The sequence below is a fragment of the Rana temporaria genome, chromosome 12 (genome assembly GCF_905171775.1).
Source record: "Rana temporaria chromosome 12, aRanTem1.1, whole genome shotgun sequence".
Classification (NCBI taxonomy): Eukaryota; Metazoa; Chordata; class Amphibia; order Anura; family Ranidae; genus Rana; species Rana temporaria.
The window spans coordinates 117,767,267-117,794,792 of record NC_053500.1 but is presented as its reverse complement, the minus strand read 5'-3'; the positions used below and the strand labels follow the sequence as shown (position 1 = coordinate 117,794,792).

General features: G+C 45.7%; 1 protein-coding gene across 1 annotated transcript in view; it reads left to right on the top strand.

The window, feature by feature from the left end:
- NECAB3 (N-terminal EF-hand calcium binding protein 3) overlaps positions 1 to 27,526 on the top strand; it is a 111,018-nt gene that overhangs the window by 22,921 nt on the left and 60,571 nt on the right. Inside the window, exons 3-4 of the mRNA XM_040330344.1 lie at positions 678 to 786; positions 23,384 to 23,409. Of these exons, the coding sequence (XP_040186278.1) occupies positions 678 to 786; positions 23,384 to 23,409 (135 nt within the window). The remainder of the gene's footprint in view (positions 1 to 677; positions 787 to 23,383; positions 23,410 to 27,526) is intronic.

Below are 27,526 nucleotides of genomic sequence, written 5' to 3'. Positions count from 1 at the left end.
GAACAGGAAGTGAGGATTTCTCAGAAGAAATAAGAACATTTAAAAGCAAAATGGAAGGATGAGGTAGTGGGTGTGGTTAAATTTCATTAACAGTGGGAGGGTCTTAAAGGGGCATTAAATACCGGGAGTGCATTAAGTGCAGTTCCCACTGAGTACAGGATTTGGGAGAAGTGGAGCCACCTACAGTGTGTGGGGAGGTACTAGAGCCAGCTGAGTGCTTCAACTTAATACAGCAACAAAAGTAAGGTAGAAGATGGTAGAGCTTTTATGGAAGGGGGGGGGGGGGATATGGGGGCAGTAGAGGGGGTTGCTTGCAGAGGTCAGCGCTGAAGAGGGGTGAAAGTGAGACGTGGATGGGGAATGCAGAGGTTAGCAGCTATGGAAGAATGCAAAATCCTTCACTCTGTGTGTAGCGCACCCCTGAACTCTGCACTCTGTATGCAGCGCAACCTTGTACTCTGCACTCTGTGTTACCCCCCCGAAATCTGCACTTAATGCACTCCTGGTATTTAATGCCCCTTTAAGACCCTCCCACTGTTAATGAAATTTGACCACACCCACTATTTGATGCAGTTTGGAGGGTGTGTGTGTGTGGGGGGAGTGGCCTGTGGTTAAGTTCCTGCACCTGTTTTCTGAGAAAAAAAGCCCTGGCTATCATATATCTGTCTTTTTTCCAGATGATGGCAAACTGTCATTTGAAGAATTCCAGACGTATTTTTCCGATGGAGTCCTTAATCAAGAGGAACTACGAAAAATGTTCATCCGGATAGACAGTCAGCAAAGCAAGTATGTATATCATAAGAGATGGAAGGCTTAGTCTGGACATACAGGACACACTATGGGGTTTATTTACTAAAGCTAGAGGGGCAGATTCACATGACGTAAGGTTACCCCTCATATAGCAGGGGTAACCTTACGCTTACGGAAACGACGTAAACGACGACGAGGCGGCGCAAAATCGTTTGGGAATCGGCGTATCAGGCTCATTTGCATAGTCAAATGAGAAATCAACGTAAACGCCACCTAGCGGCCAGCGTAGAATTACATCTAAGATCCGACGGTGTAAGTGACTTAGACCTGTCGGATCTACGCCGTATCTATGCGTAAATGATTCTAGGAATCACTCGCATAGATACCCGGGGCCAAAAACAGAGATACGACGGTGTATCTTGAGATACACCGTCGTATCTCTTTTGAGAATCTGGCCCGAAGAGTGCAAAATCACTTCTGCATAAAAACCAATCAGCTTCCAGGTTTTATTGCCAAAGCGTAATTGAAGAAGTTGAGGTTAGAAGCCGATTGGTTTCTCTGCAAAAGTGATTTTGCATTATCCGTGACTGCGTAAAGCTGGCAATAATACAACAGGACAGGCCAATATATGGGAGGTGTTGTGACCATATCCAAGTAGACTGGAAACTCTCTGGTCACCGATGATCCATTGTTTGCTCTCTTTACATGGACCATGTCTAGAGTTGCACACATTTCATGTTTGGCAATTACTTTGAGGATGACTTTGCATGTGCTGATATATCCGATCTCTGGTGTGCCTTATATACATATAGGCCGCGATTCAGATACATTGTCGTATCTTTGAGCGTGCGTAACGCATCTCCTATGCGCTACGCCGACGTAACATTGAGAGGCAAGTACTGTATTCAGAAAGCACTTGCTCCCAAAGTTACGTCAGCGTATCGTAAATGGGCCGGCGTAAGCCCGCGTAATTCAAAGTAGCAAGGCAGTGGGCGTGTTGTATTGTAATGAAGCGTGACCCCATGTAAATGCATTGCCGATCGAACGGCGCATGCGCACGCATGCTCAGAGTCATTTTGCAAATACTCCCTAAGATACGTCGGCTCAATGCTTTGTCGACGTGAATGTAACATACGCCCAGCCCCATTCACGTACGACTTACGCAAGCAACGTAAAATACGACGCTGTTCCGACGTTTCCGACGTCCATACCTTAACATGACTTACCCCTGGTTTATGAGGGGTAAAGTTACACCGGACCGACGCCTTACGTAAACGGCGTAGCTAAATCCGACGGGCGCAAGTACGTTTCTGAATCGGCGTATCTAGGTCATTCGCATATTCGACGCGTAAATCTACGGAAGCGCCCCTAGCGGCCAGCGTAAAAATGCACCCAAGATACGACGGCGTAGGAGACTTACGTTGGTCGTATCTTGGCCAAATTCAGGCGTAACTGCCTATATGAATCATCGCATAGATACGACGGCGCTCATTTGGACTTACGACGGCGTATCTGGAGATACGCCGTCGTAAGTCCTTTCTGAATCCGGGCCATATTCTTTCTGTAATTCTTACATATTCCACCAGCCCTGGACTAGGACAAAAAATAGGCCCCGGCGTTTTAGACTGATCAGCCATTTTTATTTTTTATTTTTAAACCAGCTTACAAATAATGAGAACTACCGGTTTCTCTGTGTTTTTTAGTTATATTTAGCCTGCTTCAGTAATTGTAGTTTATCAATCATTTGGAAATATAAAAGGAGGTGGCCAGGCTAGTGGACGGGGATACACTTCCCCTTTCTACAAGTCTTATAGGAGGTGGGCGGGCGGGACACACTTCCCCATTATACAAGTCTGATAGGAGGTGGGCAGGCGGGGACACAGTTCCCTGTTCTACAAGTCTGATAGGAGGTGGGCAGGCGGGGACACAGTTCCCTGTTCTACAAGTCTGATAGGAGGTGGGCAGGCGGGGACACAGTTCCCTGTTCTACAAGTCTGATAGGAGGTGGGCGGGCGGGGACACACTTCCCCGCTTTACAAGTCTGATAGGAGGTGGGCAGGTGGGGACACACTTTCCTGTTCTGCAAGTCTGATAGGAGGTGGGCGGGCATTGACAGAGACAGAAAATGCCAGGGCTACAACCGGGCAGGGCTTAGAATACTAAGCAGACAGAAGATGCCAGGACTAAACTGAGGCAAGTCTAAGCAAACTAAAGTCTTACTGGTGGTGTGCAGGCTGGTGGAAGGGGACAAAAGCTGACCGCTTTGGTTCTGTGACTAAGATGCAGAAGAAGCTGAAGCTCCCCTTCAACACTGCGCCTGGGGCAGGTTCCCCTTTGCCCCCTCCCCCTCATACCGGCCTTGGGCCATGCCCATAGTGTATCCTACATGCTGTGCATAGCCTGATACATATTTATTACTCCTCCGATGGGTTCCCTAGGCTACCAGCCTACTGTTCCTCCCTGAATGCCGACATCTTCTCCTGAGCGCCGGCATCTCTATTGAACACTTGCATCTCTACGAGTGCTGGCATTTCTATTAAATGCCGCGAGATGTGACACACTGCAGCAGGATTACTTGAGCGGAGTAAGTTCCTGCTGGAGGCCCGCACCAGACCCGATATGTAAGTATTATTATTTGCGTAACAGAATCTGTTTTCTTTCTTCCTTGTCTTGCATGCTGCATTCCTCCATTGCCTCTTTTGAATAAAACTATGGGTTCTTCTCCCACCTTCTGGGCACACCTTCCCAGGGATTGGCTGAATACATTTTCAGACTGCAGCTTCTGCCCTCCCTCTCACTATGTTCTAGACTAGATTTCTAGAATACAGGGGGAAGTAGCAGAGCAGCAGCTTGTGAAAACCTGAGCAGCCCTAACCAATCAACCCCTACTCCACTGAGTAAAGTGAAGTGATATTCAATTTATATAGCAGCCTTTCCTAAACCTAGGAGAGTGCTTAATTTTTTTTACCTGGATCTGACCTGGTATAAGGCCTCGTACACACGATAGGTTAAACAGACGACAACGGTTGTGTGTGGGCCCCATAGGTTATTTAGCCATCGGTTAAAACAAAGCCAACTTGCTTTAAATTTAACCGATGGATTCCTAACCGATAGGTGAAAACCGATCGTTAGTAGGCACAACCATCGGTTTAAAATCCACGCATGCTCAGAATCAAGTCGACGCATGCTTGGAAGCATTGAACTTCGTTTTTTTCAGCACGTCGTGTTTTACGTCACCGCGTTCTGACACGATCAGGTTTTTAACCGATGGTGTGTAGGCGCGACGGGCCATCAGTCAGCTTCATCGGTTAACCGATGAAAACCGTCCATCAGACCGTTCTCATCGGATGGACTGATCGTGTGTACGCGGCTTTAGTCTCTTCTAGACCACGAACGGCAGAGTGCAGACTGAGATAGGAAGATGCAACAAATGGAGCCCATCAGCCGTGCTGCATGCTGATAGGAACAGACAGAAGAGTGAGGCCCCGTACACACGACCGAGCAACTCGACGTGCCAAACACATCGAGTTCCTCATCGAGTTCAGTGTTGAAGCCGCCGAGGATCTCGGCGGGCCGACTTTTCCCATTGACTAACGAGAAAATAGAGAACATGTTCTCTTTTCGGCCCGACGAGTTCCTCAACGGGTTCCTCGCTGAAAAGTGTACACACGACCGAGTTTCTCAGCAGAATTCAGCTCCGAGTGAGTTTCTGGCTTAATTCTGCCGAGAAACTCGGTCGTGTGTACGGGGCCTGACAGAGAGATGGGCTCATCAGTTTGCTGCTTCTCTTTAACTGTCCAGTCACAAGGACTAGACCTGTACATAATATCTAAGGGCCAGATTCATAAAAGAGATACGACGGCGTATCTCCTGATAGGCCGTCGTATCTCTGAGATACGATTGTCGTATCTATGCGCCTGATTCATAGAATCAGGTTACGCATAGATAGCCCAAAGATCTGACAGGTGTAAGTGACTTACACCGTCGGATCTTAGGCTGCAATTCTAGGCCGGCCGCTAGGTGGCGATTCCATTGCGGTCGGCGTAGAATATGCAAATGACTAGTTACGCCGATTCACGAACGTACGCTTTGCCCGTGGCTGAAAATTTACGTAGTTTCCGTAGAGATACGCGGCGTAAAACTTAACCTGCCCTCTAGGTGGTCTAGCCAATGTTAAGTATGGCCGTCGTTCCCCCGTTAAAATTTCACGTCGTTTGCGTAAGTTGTCCGTGAATGGCGCTGGACGCCATTTACGTTAACGTCGAAACCAATGACGTCCTTGCGACGTCATTTAGCGCAATGCACGTCGGGAAATTTTAGGGACGGAGCATGCACAGTACGTTCGGCACGGGAACGCGCCTAATTTAAATGGTCCCCGCCCCATTTGAATTAGGAGGGCTTGCGCCGGGCGGATTTACGCTACGCTGCCGCAAGTTTACAGGCAAGTGCTTTGTGAATCAAGCACTTACACTGAAAACTTGCGGCGGTGTAGCGTAAATGTAATACGTTACGCCGCCGCAGCGTAGGGCGATTCTACGTGAATCTGGCCCATTGTCTTCTGCCCTGCCAGACGGGATCGTGCCCTGTGGTAGAGCTAAATAAATCCAAGAACTGGATGGACAGAGATACAAATCCTTTCAAAGGTAACGCAGCTCCCTTTTTTTTTTTCCTCTATGTATTTATCTGACTGCCTGGAGTTCCGCTTTAAATGTTCTACATAGCTAATGATGTGAAATAAAAGTTCTTGATGGAGGAAAACTGGAAACAATTAAACTGTCAACAGTCAAAAGTCAGGAAAGAGGGAACATTGAATCCACAGACTGTTGGAAACCATGGATCAGAAGAAGATTGACAAGGATTAGCTCATTTATGTTGGCCCTTTGTCTGGAAGACATCTGTAAGGAATAGAGAACTATAGAAAAAAGAAAAAAGAAGAATAAATATAAAAGAACACATTTGTATGAAGAGAAATGACTCAAGGTTGTGCGGGGAATATGCCTAGTGATATGTAGAATGAGTCTTAGTCATTGACAGAGACAATTGATGCAGCAACCAATTACGGTTTATAGCAAAGCCTCGTTTGGTCTCAGTCGTCTTCTCAGCGGGGCGCATTAACAATTTGAGATAAGTCTTTAAGATTATAGCTTTATTACAAAAAAAATTATTCCAGAGGAATTATACCGCATTTTAGAAAAGATGACTGCTTATTTTATCTATTGTTTGGCAGAGCCATGATTACATATATATCAGCGTTTCTTTCTCAACTTTTTTTTTTTCAGTTGCAGCACCCTATAAAAGTATACAGAATCTTGAGGCATCTAAAATGTAAAAAACGTAACCTTATCAATGGGAAACCTAAACCTGGGACGATGTATACAACCCTAGGGGCGGACTGACCATTGAGTCACTCGGGCACTGCCCGAGGGCCCCATGCCACTAGGGGGCCCCATCAGGGTTGCCAGGCTCAGTAAAACCAGGGACAGTATGTTTCTATGTTTTTTTTTAGATCTGTCCCCGATATGTCCGAAACCGACATGCTTTTGATGTGAAAATCCCGAGATTTTAGCTGCCCCGCCTCTGCACTGCCTCCTGGCGTGGTGGCCATCTGTAAGCCCAGGGGCCCCATAATATTCTATTGCCCGGGGGCCCAATGAGTTGTCAGTCCGCCCCTGTACAACCCCCTTCACATCAGAGGTCGCCCCATCAAATGAAAGCCCCCCTCCTTCACAACAGAGGTCTCCAATCATGTCAGAGGTCGCCTATCACATAAAATGTCCCCCCTCACATAAGAAGCCCCCCTTCACATCAGAGGTCCCCCCATCAAATCAGAGCCCTCCTTTCACATCAGAGGTCCCCCCTTCAGATCAGAGGCTTTCCTTCACATCAGAGGTCCCCCTTTATATCAGCAGCCTGCCTTTACATCAGAGGTCACCCCAATAAATCTAAGTCCACCCTAAATATCAGAAGTCCCCAATCCCGTCAGAGGTCCCCCAATCACATCAGAGTCACCCCTTCACATCAGAGGTCCCCAATGATGCCAGAAGTTCCCCCATGAAACCATAGTCACCCCTTCATATCAGAGTCCTCCCCGTAACATCAGTACCCCCCCTATACATCACAGGCCTCCCTATACATGAGAGCCCCCCCCTTAACATGAGAGGTCACCCCATCAAATCAGAGCCCCCCCTTTCTATCAAAAGTCCCCCTTCACATGATAGGTTTCTCCATCAAATCAGAGTCCCCCTTCACATCAGAGGGTCCCCCTTTACATGAAAGTTGCTCCTTCACATCAGAGGGCGCCTCATCAAATCAGAGCCCTCCCTTTACATCAGAGGTTCTCCTTTACATCAGAAGCCCCCCTTCACATTTGAGGTCATCCCAATAAATCAAAGTCCCCCTTTACATCAGAGGGTCCCCCTTTACATCAAAGGTTCCCCTTTACATAAGAGGCCATTCCATCAAATCAGAGTCCCCCCTTCACACCAGAGGACACCCCATCAAATCAGAGCCCTCTCTTTACAGCAGAGGTCTCCCCATCAAATCAGAGCCCTCCCTTCACAGCAGAGGTCTCCCCATCAAATTGGAGCCCTCCCTTCACATCAGAGGTCCCTTTTTATATCAGAAGCCCCCCTTCACATCAGAGGTCCCCTCATCAAATCAGATTCCCCCTTCATATCAAAAGTCCCCAATCCCATCAGAGCCCCCCCCCCCCCATCACATCAGAGTCATCCCTACAAATAAGAGTTTCCCAATGATATCAGAGGTCCCAAGAAACCAGAGTCACCCCTTCATATCCAGGGCCTCCCATCACATCTGTGTCCCCTTATACATCACAGACCTCCCTATAACAATGGAACCCCACATCATATCAGAGTCAGCCATATACATCAGAGGCCCCCTATAACATCAGAGCCTCCCCATCATACATCCCCCACAACAGAGCTCCTCAATCACCCAGTCCCCTCTTCAAGCCAGAGCCAGGTAGTAATGAGCTGGGGATCTGCTGAGTGGGGGTAATACTGAGACAGGGTTCTGCTGAGCCCCTTTAAAACAAATAGAAAATCAACACACACGCTTCATTAAAGCTTCAAAAAAAGCATCACCAAAGTACCAAAAACACATCAAAAAAGCATGTTGAAGCGCTAGGCGCTTTAATGTGTGTTAGGCCCCATACACACGGGAGAATTTATCCGCGAATACGGTCCAGCGGACCGTTTCCACGGATAAATCCTCTCAAAGATATCCGCTGATTTCGATGGGATGGAGTGTACACACCATCCCATTGAAATCCGCGCGGAAATCCTCTGGCGATGACGTGTCGCGCCGTCGCCGCGATTATGACGCGGCGACGGGCGCGACGCTGTCATATAAGGAATTCCACGCATGCGTCAAATCATTACGACGCGTGCGGGGAATCCCTTTGGACGGATGGATCCGGTAAGTCTGTACAGACGAGCGGATCCATCCGTTGGAATGGATTCCAGCAGATGGATTTGTTGTGCAGCACAACAAATATTCGATCTGCTGGAATCCATCCCAGAGGAGATTTCTCCGCGGAAAGAGATCCGCTGGCGTGTACACACCATAGGATCTATCCGCAGAAACCCATTTGCTGGGATTTATCTGCGGATGGATTCTATCGTGTGTATGGGGCCTTAAAGTCCAAGCAAGCATAAATGATCTCTTTAGATCTGGAAGAAAAGAGATTTAATCTTCACATATGGAAAGGCTTCTTTACAATAAGAAGTGTGAATATGTAGAATAGACTTTCTCAAGAACGGGTTCTGACCAGCTCAGCTTCTAAATTCACAAAATATAACTGGATACTCATTTTTAGAGGTAATGACACCAGGGGTAGTTGATCCAGGGCAGTGGCGGCTGGTGCTCAAAATTTTTGGGAGGGCGCAAACGAAAAAAAAAAAGAAAACAATTGCAGCCTCACTGTACCTATCAATTGTCACCACTGTGCCATGCCATCAAAACGCAACCACTGTGCCATCAAAACGCAGCCACTGTGCCATGCCATCAAAACGCAGCCACCGTGCCATCAAAACGCAGCCACTATGCCATGCCATCAAAACGCAGCCACCGTGCCATGCCATCAAAACACAGCCACTGTGCCATGCCATCAAATGCAGTCACTGTGCCATCAAAACGCAGCCACTGTGCCATGCCATCAAAACGCAGCCACCGTGCCATCAAAACGCAGCCACTATGCCATGCCATCAAAACGCAGCCACCGTGCCATGCCATCAAAACACAGCCACTGTGCCATGCCATCAAACGCAGCTACTGTGCCATCAATTGTCACTACTATGCCATCAAACACAGCCACTGTGCCCCCAATTTTTGCCACTGTGCCCCCAATTGTTGCCACTGTGCCCCCAATTGTTGCCACTATGCCCCCACTTGTAGCCACTGTGCCCCCACTTGTAGCCACCGTGCCCAGTACCCCCCCCCCCGGCACTTACCTTTATGGCTTCTACGTCCCTTGATGTCCCTCGTCCCGCCCTCGATGACGCTTCAGCCAATCAGGTTACCTGATTGGCTGAGACGCCTGTCAGTCTTATCCTTGGACGTACGTCCCGAGGATGAGCTTTAGGAAGCTGACTACAGCCTCAGGGCTGTACTCGGACAGCCTATAAGGGCCGCTGGCCCTGATAGGCACTTCCACACAGCCAGTCAGCTGCCGCTATTCAGCTGACCGGTGCTTAACTTCCAGCCAGCTGAATAGTGGGCGGCAGCGGCGATAATATACAGATTCATACAGTGTATGAATCTGTATATTTTACTGGCTGTGAGCGAGCCAGAGGGGGCGGCGCTCCTGCGTCCCTATAGACGCACCGCCACTGATCCAGGGAATACCCGATTGCCTCCTGAATCAGGAAGGAATTTTACCCCCCTCTGCAGCTTGATTGGTTGAATTAGATGGGCTTGTGTCTTTTTTCAACCTGACTAACTATGTGTGTTGCAGCGCACCACAAAGCATGTTCCATTAAAGAAGCTCATTATTTTTTTTAAATAACATCTAATTTTCTAGTCCTTAATCATGCAACTTTCCAGAAATCAACAGTTTATAAAGCATTGAATGGATGGAGATAATGGTCTATCAGAGAGACTACATCTCCGTTCCACCATAAATAACACACATAAGATATCTTTGGTGAATCATTTTTATCAGCTAGTTATGGGCTAATTGTGCTATCTGATTACTCCTGTTTTTTTTCAGGATGTCTAATTATTCTTAATTTGCTCCAATGGGAACTATTTTCTGTATTGTTTTCCAGATGTTTTATTGGTTCTTTTTAAATAGAAATTGTTTCCCATGGCAACAAAGTAGTTATATCATCTGAACTGCTAACATGTGACTCAGTTACCGTCTCTTAGATTTTGTTTAAATTATGACAGATGAGTCCCAAATTGGCCTTCATCTCCTCCAATGTTAGAATTAACATTTCCAAGAGATGCAGAATACTATTATACAAAGTAGGGATGGTCTGGATCTTTGAGTTGAACGTAAGTTTGACTCGAACATCAGCTGTTTGTTTGTTCGTAGAACAAATGAACACATGGGGTGTTTGCGGCAAATTTGACTGCCGCGGAGCGCCCCGTAATGCACTGCGAGGTCACAGTGCATTGACGGCTGCTGATTGGCGAAAGCGTGCACCTGACCTGCATGCTTTGGCCAATCACAGCGCGATGTGCTGTGAGAGCTATGATTGGCCAAAGGCAGGGTCCCTTTGGCCAATCATGGCTCATGGGCTAAGCCCACGCCCCACACTATATAAGGCTGCTGCTTATACGGCGGCCGTATATAACGAATGAATGGAGATTAGACAGGTAGTCAGTGTAGTGTGCAGTCAGTCAGTGTAGTGTACCGTAATTTATCGGCGTATACCGCGCACTTTTTTGCCCTGAAAATCACAAAAAAAAACTTTTTTTCCACAGGATTCGGGGCAACTTTAGGGGTGCGCGGTATACGCGGGAGCGCGCTATACCGCGATAAATACGGTATATAAAATTAAAAAATTATTCAGCGCTGAAACATAAATAAACTACAAACTATACAATAGGAATGCCAGCCAGCACTTAGGATAAATTCAAATAAAACATCCCAAAGAAACATGTGAAAAAGTGCAGCGCAAAAATTTATTAATAATAAAAAAATATATAAATAAATAAAGTCCATAAGTGAAATAAGTGCAAGAAAAATCCAATAATTTCATATACAGGTGTGAATCCAGAAACGTGACTAGAGTAAAGATCCTCCACCAAAAAGTATGGATGGCCTCTCACCTCCTTACTTCGACCTCCAGGAGGTCACAAAGCGTGGTAAGCAAATGACACAGGTCCTGGTATCAAGGGTCAGCAGATGTCTGATATCTCTGTATCCAAAACAAAACAGCCCAAGGTTTGGCAGCAATAGGACATGTAGGACAGAGAGGAAAGAAATCTAGTGCTCTCTGTAGCAAAACCAGCATTTATTCAGGTAAAAAACGATATAAAATACACTCACACTGCATGGCACTCTCAGCCCAGTGCTAAGCTCCAAGCAGTACACTCCACCAATGTGAAACAGCCAGGTACATCGCGAGGCGGCGATCGCGGGTGACGTCACACGTTAACTCCTCCCCTCGTACGCGTTACGTCCCAGTGGGCGGAACTTCTTCAGCGTAGGGTCAGTGATTTTTTTCATGACTGCGACATAATGGCGGACACACCGGACACTTTTGACACATTTTTAGGACCATTGTAATTTTCACAGCGATCAGTGCTATAAAAATGCACTGCTTACTGTGAAAATTACACTGGCAGTGAAGGGGTTAACCACTAGGTGGCACTGTAGGGGTTAAGTGTTTCCTGCATAATGTTTCTTACTGTAGGGGGGATGCACTCATTGCACCTGTGTTGCTAGGGACAACACCAACTCTCTTTCTCCTTGGTAAGCTCTGTTCAGGCATGTTAGGGGTTCGATCAGGTGGTAACAACCCCTCCAGCCACAGACCTCTGTCTCTCATCTCAGAAAACATTGCTTCCTTTTTGCGCTTTGACCGCCCCATCTCTGCAATCAGACCAACAATGGTTTTTAACACAGTTCCTTTTAACACAGGAAAATTTGGCGTACTGTCTCCAAGACTTGCAAACAGCACACTTTCACATGCAGACTTCACTCTTTGCGATTCCGCTTGAGCCATCCATTCACTGGCAGTTCGCCTGGCTGCCCATCACAGCATTGATACAAAACACACAGGCCCGGATTCAGAAACAATTTACGTCGGCGTATCTATTGATACGCCACGTAAATTCTAGCATGCGCCGGCGTATCTTCTTTCTGTATTCAGAAAGCAAGATACGCCGAAATTTGGCTAAGATACGACTGACGTAAGTCTCTTACGCCGTCGTATCTTAGTTGCATATTTACGCTGGCCGCTAGGTGGCGCTTTCGGATATTTACGCATAGAATATGCAAATTAGGTAGATATGACGATTCATGAACGTAGTTGCGCCCAGCGTATCTATATGCGTTGTTTGCGTAAGGCGTCGGACCGGCGTAAAGTTACCCCTGCTCTATGAGGCGTAGCCAATGTTAAGTATTGATGTTGGGACAGCGTCGAATTTTCCGTCGTTTACGCCGTTTGCATAAAACGTTCGCGAATAGGGCTTTGCGTAAGTTACGTTCACGTCGAAAGCATTGACTATTTGCGACATGATTTGGAGCATGTGCACTGGGATACGTCCACGAACGGCGTCAATTACGTGGGGTCATGATAGATTAACATACAACACGCCCACTACCAGCCAAATTTGAATTAGGCAGGCTTACGCCGACAAATTTACACTACGCCGCCGTAACGTAGGGCGCAAGTTCTTTCTGAATACGAAACTTGCGCCCTAAGTTTTACGGTGGCGTAGTGTTTCTCAGATACGCTACGCCTGCCCACAACTTAGACTATTCTATCTGAATCCGGGCCACAGTTTCTCTTTACTCACTGTTTTTGGTATGCAAGGATCTGGAACTCTTCCAAAACTGCCCGCATTCTCCACCATATGTAAGATTGGGGTGATCAGACTCCAGTGGTAGGTGCGTTTTTTTTAATGAGTACGCCAGTCCAGAACTGAATTTTTAAGGGCCTGGTAGCCCACTTTTATTTAAAAGCACAAAGTTCACAAATACATCAGTAGCCCTCGCAGGGGGGTTCCACCATTACTGTATCTTGCATACTCAAAACTTTAGCCTCCAGGCTTTCATTCTTGCCATCCGGCTGTTTCAGGCCTTTAGTCAGCTCCTCAGAACAAATAGAGTTTCCTTGAGTTAAGCTCTCTCCTAGCTTACTCCTGATCAGCACCTTGCTGCTCAATCACCAATGACATCTGCCTCCTGCAGACATGCAGCGTCTGACTCCTCTCAGAGGGATGGGCGTCCACCTGATTCACATGCACAGACTTTGTGTCTGTTAGGTGGGGCCCTGAGCCATAGTCAGGTCAGAACTAAATAGCCAAACACACAGCTGTGTGTCTTTCTCTCGAAAATCTGGCGTAAACCAACAATCTTTAAGGTCCCACCACTACACTGTGCATGCTCAAAATAACTTTGACACATTCGCGGTAGCTTCCATGGCATAGGTAGGGTGAAGCAAGATGGCGGCGACGGCATCGAATGTGACGAGCGCATGCTTGTCGTAGACAATGACGTCACTGCGTTCGTGCCATTCAAAAGAACGGCGGTTCTTTTGAATGGTGTGTGTGTACACTCGGCCGGCAAGAGATTCTTGCCAGGAATCTCGTCAGGAAAAACAACGTTTTTTTCCTGACGAGAATCTGGGCCGTGCGTACAGGGCTTTAGATAGAGAATATGTTCTCTATTTTTCCGACGGAAAAAAAATGGAAAATCCGTTAGTCTGTATGGAATTCCGACAGGAAAAAAAACATGCATGCTTGGAAACAATTCGACGCATGCTCGGAAGCATTGAACTTCATTTTTCTTGGCTCGTCGTAGTGTTGTATGTCACCGCGTTCTCGACGGTCGGAATTTGGTGTGACTGTGTGTATGCAAGCCAAGCTTGAGCGGAATTCTGTCGGAAAAAACATCCGATTTTTTTCCAACCGAAAATCCGTTTGTGTGTACGCGGCATAAGAGGCTAATGCCAGATCAAATCGTGTACGTGCACTGCTTGCATTAAAAAAAGAACTGCAGTAATTGGTGTCTTAGGGCCAGATTCACAGAAGAGATACGACGGCGTTTCTCTGAAACGCCGTCGTTTCTCTCAGAGTATCTATGCGACTGATTCATAGAATCAGTTACGCATAGATAGCCCTTAGATCCGACAGGTGTAATTGACTTACACCGTCGGATCTTAGGATGCAGTACCTCGGCCGCCGCTGGGTGGAGTTTGCGTCGTATTCCAGCGTCGGGTATGCAAATTAGCAGTTACGGCGATCCACAAAGGTTTTTCCCGTCGTTACGTCGGCGCAAGTCTTAGTTTCCCGTCGCAAAGTTAGGGCTGCTATTAACATGGTGGAGTAATTTTACACCATGTTAATAGCAACCCTAACTTTGCGATGGGAAACTAAGACTTGCGCCGACGTAACGACGGGAAAAACCTTTGTGGATCGCCGTAACTGCTAAGTTGCATACCCGACGCTGGAATACGACGCAAACTCCACCCAGCGGCGGCCGAGGTACTGCATCCTAAGATCCGACGGTGTAAGTCAAGTATGCCCGTCGTTCCCGTGTCGCTTTTGAATTTTTTTTTCCCGGCGTAAGTACGTTACGCACGTCGCGATTCACAAACACGTCGCGCCGCCGTAATTTTGCGCAAAGCACGTCGGGAAAATTGCGAACGGAGCATGCGCAGTACGTCCGGCGAGGGAGCGCGCCTAATTTAAATGGTACCTGCCCCATTTGAATTGGGCGGGCTTGCGCCGGACGTGTTTACGATACACCGCCGCAAGTTTACAGGTAAGTGCTTTGTGGATCGGGCACTAATACTGAAAACTTGCGGCGGTGTAACGTAAACGGGTTACGTTACACGGCCGCAATTCTATGTGAATCTGGCCCTTAGTTTCTGCCTAGCATTCAGTTTAAGAGTTAAGTTTACCGAGATAAACAAAGCTTTCACATGAAGACAAAAGATCGTTGTCGCAGATGTCGCAGTGACAGTTGCCAATTTTAGTTCTAGTTCTCAAACCTTTTTTTCCTGTTGGACATCATTCTTTCAATTCTGAAATAGGTCGTTTTGGATTATGCTCAGTTGATAAGATCTCAGCCATGAATAGCAGGGCACATAAGGATATCCAGTTCTGCAGCTATTCTTGGTATAACTACAGCTATAACAAATCACAAGAGACAAGCCGCAGACGTAATAATCATAATTGTTCATTTCAATCAGATAAATCCATGCTCTGCCTTTCAATGAGCTAAAGTGATAATGATACCGAGAGGGGACATTACAGAGACGGTGTTCAAAGGAATATTATTGCGGCTGATTATGTCAACCAATCACGCCGTTTTTGTTCTTTTTTATGGGGGTTCACGGACCCATATGCACCACATCAGCTGGGTTGGGCTATGTGAGACTTCTACCACACTTAGAGGCTTGGGCTACATCTACATCCGTTACACCGCCGCAAGTTTTCCTCGTAAGTGCCTGATTCACAAAGCACTTGAGTATAAACTTGCGGCGGAGTAACGTAAAGATGTCCGGCGCAAGCCCGCCTAATTCAAATGGGGCGTGTACCATTTAAATTAGGCGCGCTCCCGCGCCGGACGTACTGCGCATGCTCCGTTTTGAAATTCCCGCCAATGCTTTGCGCGAAGTGACGTCATTTTTTTGAACGGCGACGTGCGTAACATACTTTTGTATTCCCGGACGTCTTACGCAAAAAAAAAAAATTTGAATTTCGACGCGGGAAACGACGGCCATACTTTAACATGGCTCGTCTAAAGTTAAGCCATGTAAAAGCATGCTTAACTTTGCGACGGGAAAAAATTACTAGCGACGACGTAACGAACGCGAAAACCTTTGTGTATCGCCGTAAAAGCTCATTTGCATACCCAACGCTGGGTATCAGTATCAGTAGATACTCCGGCGTATCTCTTCTGTGAATCTGGCCCTTTATTGCCAAAAGTATTGGGATGGCTGCCATTAAAGCGGTAGTAAACCCGCAGATTTCTTTTTTCTTTACACCTGTAAGGGAAAAGGCATAATGAGCTAGTATGCACCGTATACTAGCTCATTATGAAATACTTACCTTAGAACGAGGCGTCGGTGTCTCTCCTGCTCCACGCCGAGGCAGCTGACATTTCGCCTTGGCGTGTCTTCCAGGTATCGCGGCTCCAGCGCTGTGAATGGCTCGAGCCGTGATGTCGTCACTCCTGCGCATACGCGCGGGAGACTTCTTTCCGGCAAGGTCTGGCAGCTGCCGGGCCTTAAGCCGAAAATCATCTGTGCGCATGCGCCGCTGCATTCAGCGGCTCATTGCGAGGGGAATATCTCCTAAACCGTAAAGGTTTAGGAGATATTTTTTTTTACCTACAGGTAAGCCTTATTATAGGCTTACCTGTAGGTAAAAGTAAAAAAAATAACTTTACAACCACTTTAATGGCATCCCAGTCTTAGTCCGTAGGGTTCAATATTGCGTTGGCCCACCCTTTGCAGCTATAACAGCTTCAACTCCTCTGGTAAAGCTGTCCACAAGGTTTAGGAGTGTCTATGGGAATGTTTGACCATACTTCCAGAAGCACATTAAGTGAGGTCAGGCACTGATGCTGGACAAGAAGGCCTGGCTCGTAGGCTCCGCTCTAATTTGTCCCAAAGGTGTTCTATCAGGTTAAGGTCAGTTAAAGTGGAGGTTCACCCTAAAAAAAAATTCTGACATCACACGGAGTCGCGCCATCCTACCGACAGAATGCCGGTGTTTTTTTTTTTTCTCAGCACATACCTCTGTCGGCAACCTGTGGCGCGCAGTATGCGCTGTTCGGAAGCCTGTCAATCACAGGCAGTGCTTGGGAACGAACGCCCACTCCCGCGGGATTGCCGTGAGGTGAAAATCGGGATTAAGAGGTATGTGCTGAGAAAAAAAAAAAAACACCGGCATTCTGTCGGTAGGATGGCGCGACTCTGTGTGATGTCAGAAATTTTTTTAAAGGGTGAACCTCCACTTTAAGTTCCTCCACCCCAAACTTGCTCATCTACAGTATCTTACAAAAGTGAGTACATCCCTCACATTTTTTAAACATATTTTAATATATATTTTCATGTGACAACACTGAAGAAATGACACTTTGCTACAATGTAAAGTAATGAGTGTACAGCTTGTATAACAGTGTAAATTTGCTGTCCCCTCTAAATAACTCAACACACAGCCATTAATGTCTAAACCACGTTACAAGGTCTCAGGTGTGAATGGGGAGCAGGTGTGTTAAATTTGGTGTTATCGCTCTCACTCTCTCATACTGGTCACTGTAAGTTCAACATGGCACCTCGTGGCAAATAACTCTCTGAGGATCTGAAAAAATTAATTATTGCTCTACATAAAGATGGCCTAGGCTATAAGAAGATTGCTAAGACCCTGAAATTGAGCTGCAGCACGGTGGCCAAGACCATACAGCAAAGGACAGGTTCCAATCAGAACAGGCCTTTCCAAAGAAGTTGAGGTCACGTGCTCATCATCATAGCCAGAGGTTGTCTTTGGGAAATAGATGTATGAGTGCTGCTAGCATTGTTGCAGAGGTTGAAGGGCTGGGGGGGTCAGCCTGTCAGTGCTCTGACCATACGCCACACACTGCATCAAATTGGTCTGCATGGCTGTCGTCCCAGAAGGAAGCTTCTTCTAAAGATGATGCACAAGAAAGCCTGAAAACAGTTTGCTGAAGACAAGCAGACTAAGGACATGGATTACTGGAACCATGACCTGTAGTCTGATGAGATCAAGATGAACTTATTTGGTTCAGACGGTGTCAAGCGTGTGTGGCGGCAACCAGGTGAGGAGTCTACAGTCAAGCATAGTGTTGGGAGTGTCATGGTTTGGGGCTGCATGAGTGCTGTCAGCACCGGGGAGCTACAATTCATTGAGGAAACCATGAATGCCAACATGTACTGTGATATACTGAAGCAGAGCATGATCTCCTCCCTTCTGAGACTGGGCCGCAGGGCAGTATTCCAACATAATGACCCCAAACACACCTCCAAGACGACCACTGCCTTGCTAAAGAAGCTGAGGGTAAAGGTGATGGACTGGCCAAGTATACAGTATCTCCATATCGAAACCCTATTGAGCATCTGTGGGGCATCCTCAAACGGAAGGCGGAGGAGCGCAAGGTCTCTAACATCCACCAGCTCCGTGATGTCGTCATGGAGGCGTGGAAGAAACTCCAGTGGCAACCTGTGAAGCTCTGGTGAACTTCATGCCCAAGAGGGTTAAGGCAGTGCTGGAACATAATGGTGGCCACACAAAGGCCCGGATCCACAAAGATCTGCCTATCTTTAAGGCAGGCGTAGTGTATCTCAGATAAACTACGCCACCGTAACTTACAGCGTAGTTTCCGTATCCACAAAGAATTTGCGCCGCAAGTTATGTCGCGTAGTGTAAATGTGTCGACGTAAGGGCGCGGAATTCAAATGACTAAGATGTGGGCGTGTTTTATGTTAATTCAACTTGACCCCACGTAAATAAAGTTTTTTTTGAACGGCGCATGCGCCGTCCGTGGGGGTATCCCAGTGCGCATGCTCGAAATCACATTGCAAATAGTCAATGCTTTCGACGTGAACGTAATTTACGCAAAGCCCTATTCGCGAACGTTTTACGCAAACGACGTCCATACTTAACATTGCGTACGCCTCATAGAGGCAGGGGTAATGTAACGCCGAAAAAAGCCTTACGTAAACGACGTAAAAAAATGCGCCGGGCGGACGTACGTTTGAGGATCCGTGTATCTAGCTAATTTGCATACTCAACGTGGAAGTGCCACCTAGCGGCCAGCGTAAATATGCACCTTAGATCCGACGGCATACTATGAGGTACGTCAGTAGGATCTAGCCCAGATTCAGGCGTATCTTGTTTTGTGGATACAAAACAAAGATACGCCGCCGTAAGTTCTTTGTGGATCCGGGCCAAAATATTTTTGGAAACAACATGACCTCAGAATTTTTTTCTCTTATTTCCACATACAAAATCAAAATAGTCTACATGTTTGAACAGCACAATGGAGATTTTCCTTTGTGTGGCCAATCTTTGAGTTATGAGTTATATTTTTTATGGAAAGAAAGATTTTTCAGTAATTAGGTCTGGATAAGCCATGTGGAGAAAAACTGACATTTCGAGACAGGAAATTCTCCAGCACTCGGATCATTTGGAAAATGATGAAATAAGAAAAACCAAAATCGTTTTGTCAGACTGTTCCAAAAGTGACAGCTGAGCGCTGATGATTGCCTCAGTGGATCACAGATAATAGGAGAGGCCATAAGATTACAAGTTCAGTAGATGACATCTTGCAGAAGAATTGAACAGCTTGTGCATTGTATTTCGGATGTGGTAACGAGCAGAACGCACAGGAAGACTCGCTAAGAGAGCGGCTGTTTACAATTCCGAGAGACACTTTTATCCAAATAATGAAAATATAGAAAATGGTAGTTGGCAGAACAAATGTGCCATAGAGGTATGTACTTGTTAAAGGAAAAATAATCTGTACTAACTGGAATATTTATCAGATGTTACAGCATACATAGAATTAAAAAAAACATGGCCTGTCGGGCTTTGGCACTCCCATGTTAGAGCAGGGACACTAATGAAGGAAAGTTAACATTTTGCCATACACAATAATAATGTTTAATATGTTAAAGTGGTTGTAAACCCTGTTAAACTTTAAAAATAAATAAAAAACCTGCAAGACAAAGCCACAATGAGCTAGTATGACTAGCATACTAGCTCATTATGAATGTACTTACCTTAGAACGAAGCACCAGAAGCTGTCCTTGTGTCCCCCTCCGCCGCATCCATCGCTCCCGGAGGTTACTTCCGGGTATCGCCGCTCCGGCGCTGTGATTGGCCGGAGCGGCGATGATGTCACGCCACGCATGCACGCGGGAGCCATCAAACACTGCATTGACGTGTTTAGGACAGCTATTGTTAGTGCGCCTGCGCTCCGTTGTCTACGGCGCATGCGCCGTAGACAGCGGTGCTTGTCATTATATAAAAAACAATGCGCCAAAATGTTTTATTTTTTTTTATATATATTATTAAACAATAATTTGGGTGTCCATGTAAAGGTCCCAAACACACAATGTGTGCTAAGCTGCTCCCCTAGAAAGTGATGAAGTGTATGTGACTTCTATCTGATGCGTGCTAAAAAGTGTACTGGGGGCGCTATGGAGTAATATGTAATTACACAACTTAACCTATAATATGCAACAACAAGTAAATTAATAAAAAATGTGTCCTGTTGTACGTGATAAATCAATCAATAAATCAATAGTAAATAATAAAGTCCCATTGGTGCAAAGATACAACATCTATGCTCGAATATCCTCTAGATATATTTCTTGCTGTGATACAAAAACCGTCTCCGGTCATGCAAACTTAATTTATCTTCCACCACCTGCATATTTAGTACGACACCCAATGTGCACAAGTAGTAAATTGTGCTTACCAGACCTGGTTGACCTCTTTAATGAAAAAAACGGTCAGATGCGCTTGAGCAGGATAATGCCTGCAGACATATAAATCGACTGGAGCACCCTCGGAATGTTGAGATTTTAGAACATGGAATACAAACAGAGAGATTCCATAGTGCAACAGAATAATAAATCAGATCATCACAGAGTGGGACTGTGGATATGAAAAAATAATAAAGTGCCACGTCCCGATAACTAAATTGAAAAAAGAAATATACACATATATATATGGGGATACACATGTGTATAAGGCAGATAATGGACTTTGGAGGCGTAATAGATTTAAAACATTGGACATTTATTATGAAAATACAAAATGATTAGAAAACAGAAATTACATAAATAGTGCCATATAAAAGGCCTAAAAAATTACAAAAACATTGGCATGACAGACTACCTAGTCCATATAGATACAATACAGGGAATCAACAGAAGTGGGAGACTCGCAACCACTTAATTAAAAAATTGAAAAAACCCTTGAAGTTCTCAGGAGGTGGAGTGTCACACGGTGCTCAGCCCGACATGTGGCACGTTGGACAAACGCTTCTTCAGGAGCTTACAATGAATTCTAAAAGGTAATGATAATAATAACACATTTTATAATGGACAAGAAAACAATAAATAACCAATGAACAGAAAAATATTAATTTCTCCACTTTGGACGGACAGCACAGGACCACTTGTAATTTTGTAGACTCAGTCTGCCTACTGAGTCTACGAGGTAGATTAATGCTCCGGACCAACGTGGTCCCGGAGCCAGGAACACTGCGACACACACACACCCCGGCCAGGAGGGCCACACACGGGGGTGGTGGGACGACTGCCCAGGTGGAGCGCGGCAGGGTGGCGATGACCCCGAACCAATGGCGTCTGCTCCCTAAATACCCCTCCCCAGCATGCACAGCGAGGTGATCAACCCTCCTGATTGGCTGCCGAGGAGAAGCATCCACACAACTCTGACTCCTACTGCTGCCACCTACCATCCGGGGGTACCTGAAGTCCCCAGACAGGAGGATAGGCACACAGTACAGCCAGAGCTGGAACAGAGGCCTTAAATTTAACCAAATAAACCTGGTCAATTAACTCTCTGACCCCTTTCTAAATTTACAAGAGCACCTGCTATGAAAGTAGCCAGGCGCTACACATGGATGGAGGAATCTGTTAGATTTCTTTCATTCAGCCAACAGGTTGAATGAAAATAAAAACGAAGTGTATGGCCAACACATTCCCTGTGCGCCTGATATCTTACAATGTATCTCAACAGTTGTTAAAAGGTATATTAAAAGGTATATTAAAAGGTATATTTTAAAAAATGCAGATCTATTTGTTTTGTGAAACTGCATGTACATTTTTTCTGTGTAAATGGGGGCAAAATTGAGTGTCATAAGGCTATTGTCAGATCTTGGATCACCTGCTGATGGCACTGTGGTTCCCTGGACAGAAGGGTTGTAGTTCCAATGTTTACCAGAATGTTTACCAGCGGGTGTTTAGTATATACTATGGGCCAGATCCACATACCTTGGCGCATCTATACGTCCGGCGTAGCGTATCCCAGATACACTACGCCGCCGTAACTTACAGCGTATTTCCTGTATCCGCAAAGATTTGCGCCGTAAGTTACGGCGGAGTAGTGTAACTGTGTCGGCGTAAGGGCGCACAATTCAAATGGATGAGATGGGGGTGTGTTTTATGTTAATACGTCTTGACCCGACGTAAATTACGTTTTTTCTGAACGGCGCATGCGCCGTCCGTGGGGTTATCCCAGTGCGCATGCTCCAAATTAACCTGCAACAAGCCAATGCTTTCGACGTGAACGTCATTCTACGCAAAGCCCTATTCGCGAATGTTTTACGCAAACGACGTACACAACGAAAAATTTGACGCTGGCCCGACGTCCATACTTAACATTGGTTACGCCTCATATAGCAGGGGTAACGTTACGCCGAAAAAAGCCTTACAGAATCAACGTAAAAAAATGCGCCAGCCGGACGTACGCTTGTGGATTCGCTTATCTAGCTAATTTGCATACTCGACGCGGAAATCGACGGAAGCGCCACCTAGCGGCCAGCGTAAATATGCACCTTAGATCCGACGGCGTACTAAGACGTACGCTAGTCGGATCTAGCCCAGCTTTAGGTGTATCTTGTTTTGTAGATATAAAACAAAGATACGCCGGAGCAACCTAGCAGTTACGCGGCGTATCAATAGATACGCCAGCATAACTGCTTTGTGGATCTGGCCCAATATGTACACAATTGAGAACACCAAAATCAGGGGAAAACTGGAAGTGCAGGGAGCAGATGGGAAGGGGGAAACAAAACTGGGATCAGAAACAAGGGAGTGCAGGTACAAGGCAGCAGGGTACAGGAAAGGAGCATGATTCGAATAAATGGCAACAGCAAAGCAAAACATTGAAGCAAAAAGGCACTAAAGGGGAGGACCCAAATACCCTCCCAGCAGCTAGCATCAGGAGGAAACTGATTACTGGGGTTTGCTGGCTGCTGGGAGACACTTACTGGTGGACACTGGAACTACAACCCTCTGCCCATGGAACCACAGTGCCACAAGCAGGCTATCTAGGTCCTGACAGCTGTTTTCCCATCAGGTTGAATGGTATTATTCATACTGAATAGAGCAAATTGGCCACTAGATCTGATTATCATAGGAAATAATATAGAGCTGATGATCATAGGAAACAATTACTCATTTACTATGATTGTCAGCTCCATCTAGTGGCTATAATGTACTGTTTTCCAGATTCACTCTATTCTGTATGACAAAAAAAGAATAGTAGAGTAAGACTAAAATTGTAAAAGCAATATAAAAAAAAAGCACTTTAAAGTACACATTACAATAATTTGCTTGTTGGGTGTATACTATATTTTCCTTTTATTTAATGAGTATAGGTATAGGTGTTAATGGCTTCTAACTAACCAAAACCATGTATTTATTTTTTACAGTAACATGGACACAGAGAGGATATGTGGTAAGTTCTCTTTAATGACAGCAATGTTTATTGTAGTAGCTGATGCTTTTATCATACATGCATTTTGCCTTATTTTGAAAGCATACATTGGTGGTTGAGCACCAAACAAAAGGGTGGTCAATTTAAAGCTATTAATAGACGCCATCATTTGAAGTTTACAACTTTTAATGCTGCTGGCTCCTGCTCTCTCAGTGCTGCCTCTCTGAACTTCTGGTCGTCACAGGAAAGGATTTACAGTGGACAGCACCATCTCCATCCAGTCTGTTAGCTTGGAGAAAAGAGGAGGAGGAGGGATGGGCAGGGGAGTGTCATGCCATCCTAGACTATGGGGGTGTGTTTTTCTATTGATGCACACAGTGTAGAGAGACACAACTCTAGTCCCTGCATGCAAGGGTGCTTCCATTGGATGCTGTAAGGAAAATGAGCCATCCTGAAAGAAACTTGGGGCAGTAATCATGGCACCAGCTTAAAGCTGAACTCTGGGAAAACTGAAGGTCTGCCATTGCAGTGGGCTAGACCCATACTGCAATGGCTATCTGTTTGTTTATACCTAGAGGGATCAGGTACAGCAGTTTTATGTTATTGTTTCTCCACTCCCACAGGCTCCTATGTCCTGCTAGGCTGGTCCCTGCAGCCTCTTCTCCCTTGCACTCCGGTCGTCTGGCTCTATGAGAGGATGACAGCTGTACCAAACGGTACCTATGTTTAGTGCAGTATGCACCCAGGGAGGAATGCTGGGAATGCAAACAGTCTGCATTACAGGAATTTGCCCCTGGGTGCATACTGCACTATAAACAAGTACTGCTCAGTGCAAAATCCTGCCCCATCCAGCTATAGCAGCAGTTAGCCTCTCATAGAGATGAAGGGAATGGGGGTGGACAATGCACATGTATTGATGAGGATGAAGCCCTGATACAACCTCAGGGCTAACCCATTCTGCCGTTTGAATCAAATTAATAAGGTGAGATATATAGATCAGATAAAGAATCTACATCTTATTCACCTCACAGCTCGGCTCAACAGAAAGGCCAAACCCATTTATTGGTCCTTTTATAAACAATATGACATCACATACACAAGCACATTTGATAGGTTCACATTATACATTTTACTCCCACTCACCCATCCCCTCACCCACCCCCTTGTGACGTTTGTAGCACATGGCAGACATTCCAAAGTCCTTGAGGGCCATCTTGATTTCAGACGGTGGTAGGGGCTATGAGAGCAAGGAGGACAAGGAGATGGAAGTCCATGTTTGGGCATGCTGCCCACATCATCCAGTGTAAAAAAGTTCATTCAGCTCCTTTCCAAGAGGTCCGAGTGAGAAGGAGGGGGAGGCTTTCCTGTTACAATTGAGGAATTTAGAAGGAAGGGGTGGTTTGGGAGGGAGTGGAAGAGTGAAGAGTGGAGAGTGGGGGGGATGGAGCTGCTTTCAATAATCCTTTTGCATCTCCATTTCAAATGGTAACTTTTTACAATGTAATATCTGTTTCTTCATATTTTCAATGCTGGGTTCATAACTTTAAAACAATATCTGACATAAAATCCTCAAGGAAAATAAGCAGTATTGATCATTCCCATACATACATATGCAAAATGCGTATAAAAACAAATAAACAGTATAAGGAATATAGGAAAGAGAAACATTTCGGTGATTCTAATAATAAAAAGAATTAGCCTAATTTGAAAATAGGAATTTTAGAATCATCCACCACAGTATCATCCACCGGCATCTAAACACTGGATGCTCATGCACCAGGGCTAAACACCGAGTGTGCATAGCACCTTAATGTTATAAACATTCTGACAAATGCTGACAAATGCTAAAGCCCTGATGAAGGGTTATTCCCCCTCAAAACACGTTGCCTTTTGTCTTCTTGTGTTGTCATTTGTGGATTAAATAAAAAAAATTGGACTCCAAGAATGTTTATTTAGTGCTCATTCTAGTTCCGATATAGAAATTACCTTCTCTAATGTCTGTTTGACACTTTTGGTTGAAGTACACATAAGACCTTCTCTAATGTCTGTGGCCAGAAGATAGATAAACTTTGCTACAGAGCGCTTTCTATCTTAGGTGTAAGTAAATAAAAGAAAAGATAGCCTTCCAAACGATTCAAGTCGCACAGATGTAAGCACTCCTTGTCTGCAAATAGTTAAAGCACAAATAAAAAAAATCTTAAATCCACATGGTGAGATGCATGTCATACTTTTGCCCATCACTGGCAGAAAAAGACTCACGCAGTTCCCCTTTCCCTCCCGCGGGATCCTCATTTGTAGATTTAGTCATCGCTCAAAGCTATGTTCTGATTTTTCCGTTCCTGCCTCTGGCTGCTTCTTTGTAGGCACTTGCTGCTTTTAAGATCCTGAGCTTTTAATGTTTGATCTAGCGGAATTTCATCAAACACGTCGCCCTACAACACCTTTGCCGGAGAACGTGGATTTAATGACGTGTGACTCACTTTAACCCCTTTCCTAGCAGGGCCTCCTGATGATAAATTTTATATATAGCCCTGTTTCTTTAGATTATTTACCTATATCTCAGGAATACTAAACTCCCCTGGCCTGGCAATGGAAACTGCTAGTGGGAGAAATAGGTAGTTTGCCAACACTAACGTCCTTCTGACAATGCTGGGTACCTGGCTGTCTCCGGTTTCAGTACTTTCTATATACATTCCAAAATCAAGGTGTGGTGGAGCCCTTGGGCTAGATTCAGGTAGATCAGCGGATCTTTAGATCCGCGTGATCTATCTGATTTAAGATACCCTGCCGCAAGTTTGAGAGGCAAGTTGGTAATTCACAAACCACTTACCTCCAAACTTGCGGCGGCATCTCGCAAATCCCCCGGCGGAATTCAAATTCCGCGGCTAGGGGGAGTGTACTATTTAAATCAGGCACGTTCCCGCGCCGATTTAAATGAGCATGCGCCGTCCGCGAAATTTCCCGGCGTGCATTGCTCCCACTGACGTCACAAGGACGTCAGTGGTTTCGACGTGAGCTTAACTTGCGACGCGCGGGTTTCTGAATCGGCGTACGCAAACGACGTAAAAAAATTCAAAATCAACGTGGGAACGACGGCTATACTTAACATTGGCTGCGCCTCATAGAAGCAGGGGTAAGTATACGCCGGGAAAGCCGCTACGGAAACGTCGTAACAACACTGCGTCGGGTCCGCGTACGTTCGTGAATTCGCGTATCTCTCTGATTTACATATTATTCAACGTAAATCAGCGGGAACGCCCCCCGCGCCATTTTTAAATTACAAATAAGATCCGACGGTGTAACACAGTTACACCTGTCGGATCTTAGCCATATCTATGCGTAACTGATTCTATGAATCAGGCGCATAGATAAGACCAGTGTAAGTCAGAGATACAACGGCGTATCAGGAGATACACCGTCGTATCTCTTTGTGAATCTGGCCCCTAGTCTGCATATTATTCCAGGTAGAAACAATGGGGCAAATTACCTAACGGTTACCGCATGCGATTACATGTTCACGTCATTCATTTCCATAAATTTTCGTATTTGGTAAATTAAGTCTAGTTCATGAGAAAAAAAATAACCATTATGTGGTATGTAATGCAAAAAAAAAAATGTGCCGGTAAATATTGTTTAAAAAGCCCAGAAAGAAGTCCAATTCACAAACAGACCAGAGAGTAAAAAAACATGCAATATTTACCACCAGGGTTTTGCTGGCAGTATCACATGCAGTATTTGTCAATAAACAGTGTGGGTACCCCCACGCTGTTTATTGACAAATAGCTGGTTGCTAAGGAGCGGGCTGGGAAGCCGGCTGCCACGTCCTTAGCAACGGATGACTCATCCACTGTAAAAAGTGTCTGGGAGGGGCCACATGAATGTTTTGTTTTTTATCATTTTTAATTGTCAGCATTTTTTTTTTATATTCAACTGTCAGCGGGCTTTGCCCGGAGAGCATGTAGAAGTTTCAGATCCCTGCCTCCCAGGCTACTGCTTGGGTAGCTGCAGAGATGTCCAGTCTTTGCTTACCAAGCCCTTTGCCTGGAGGGGGAGGCCAGAGCCAAAAAAGGATGTTTGTTTTCCTAATTTCCCACCTGGACCTAGAGTGTCCTAATCTACACTTTATAAATATATCAAA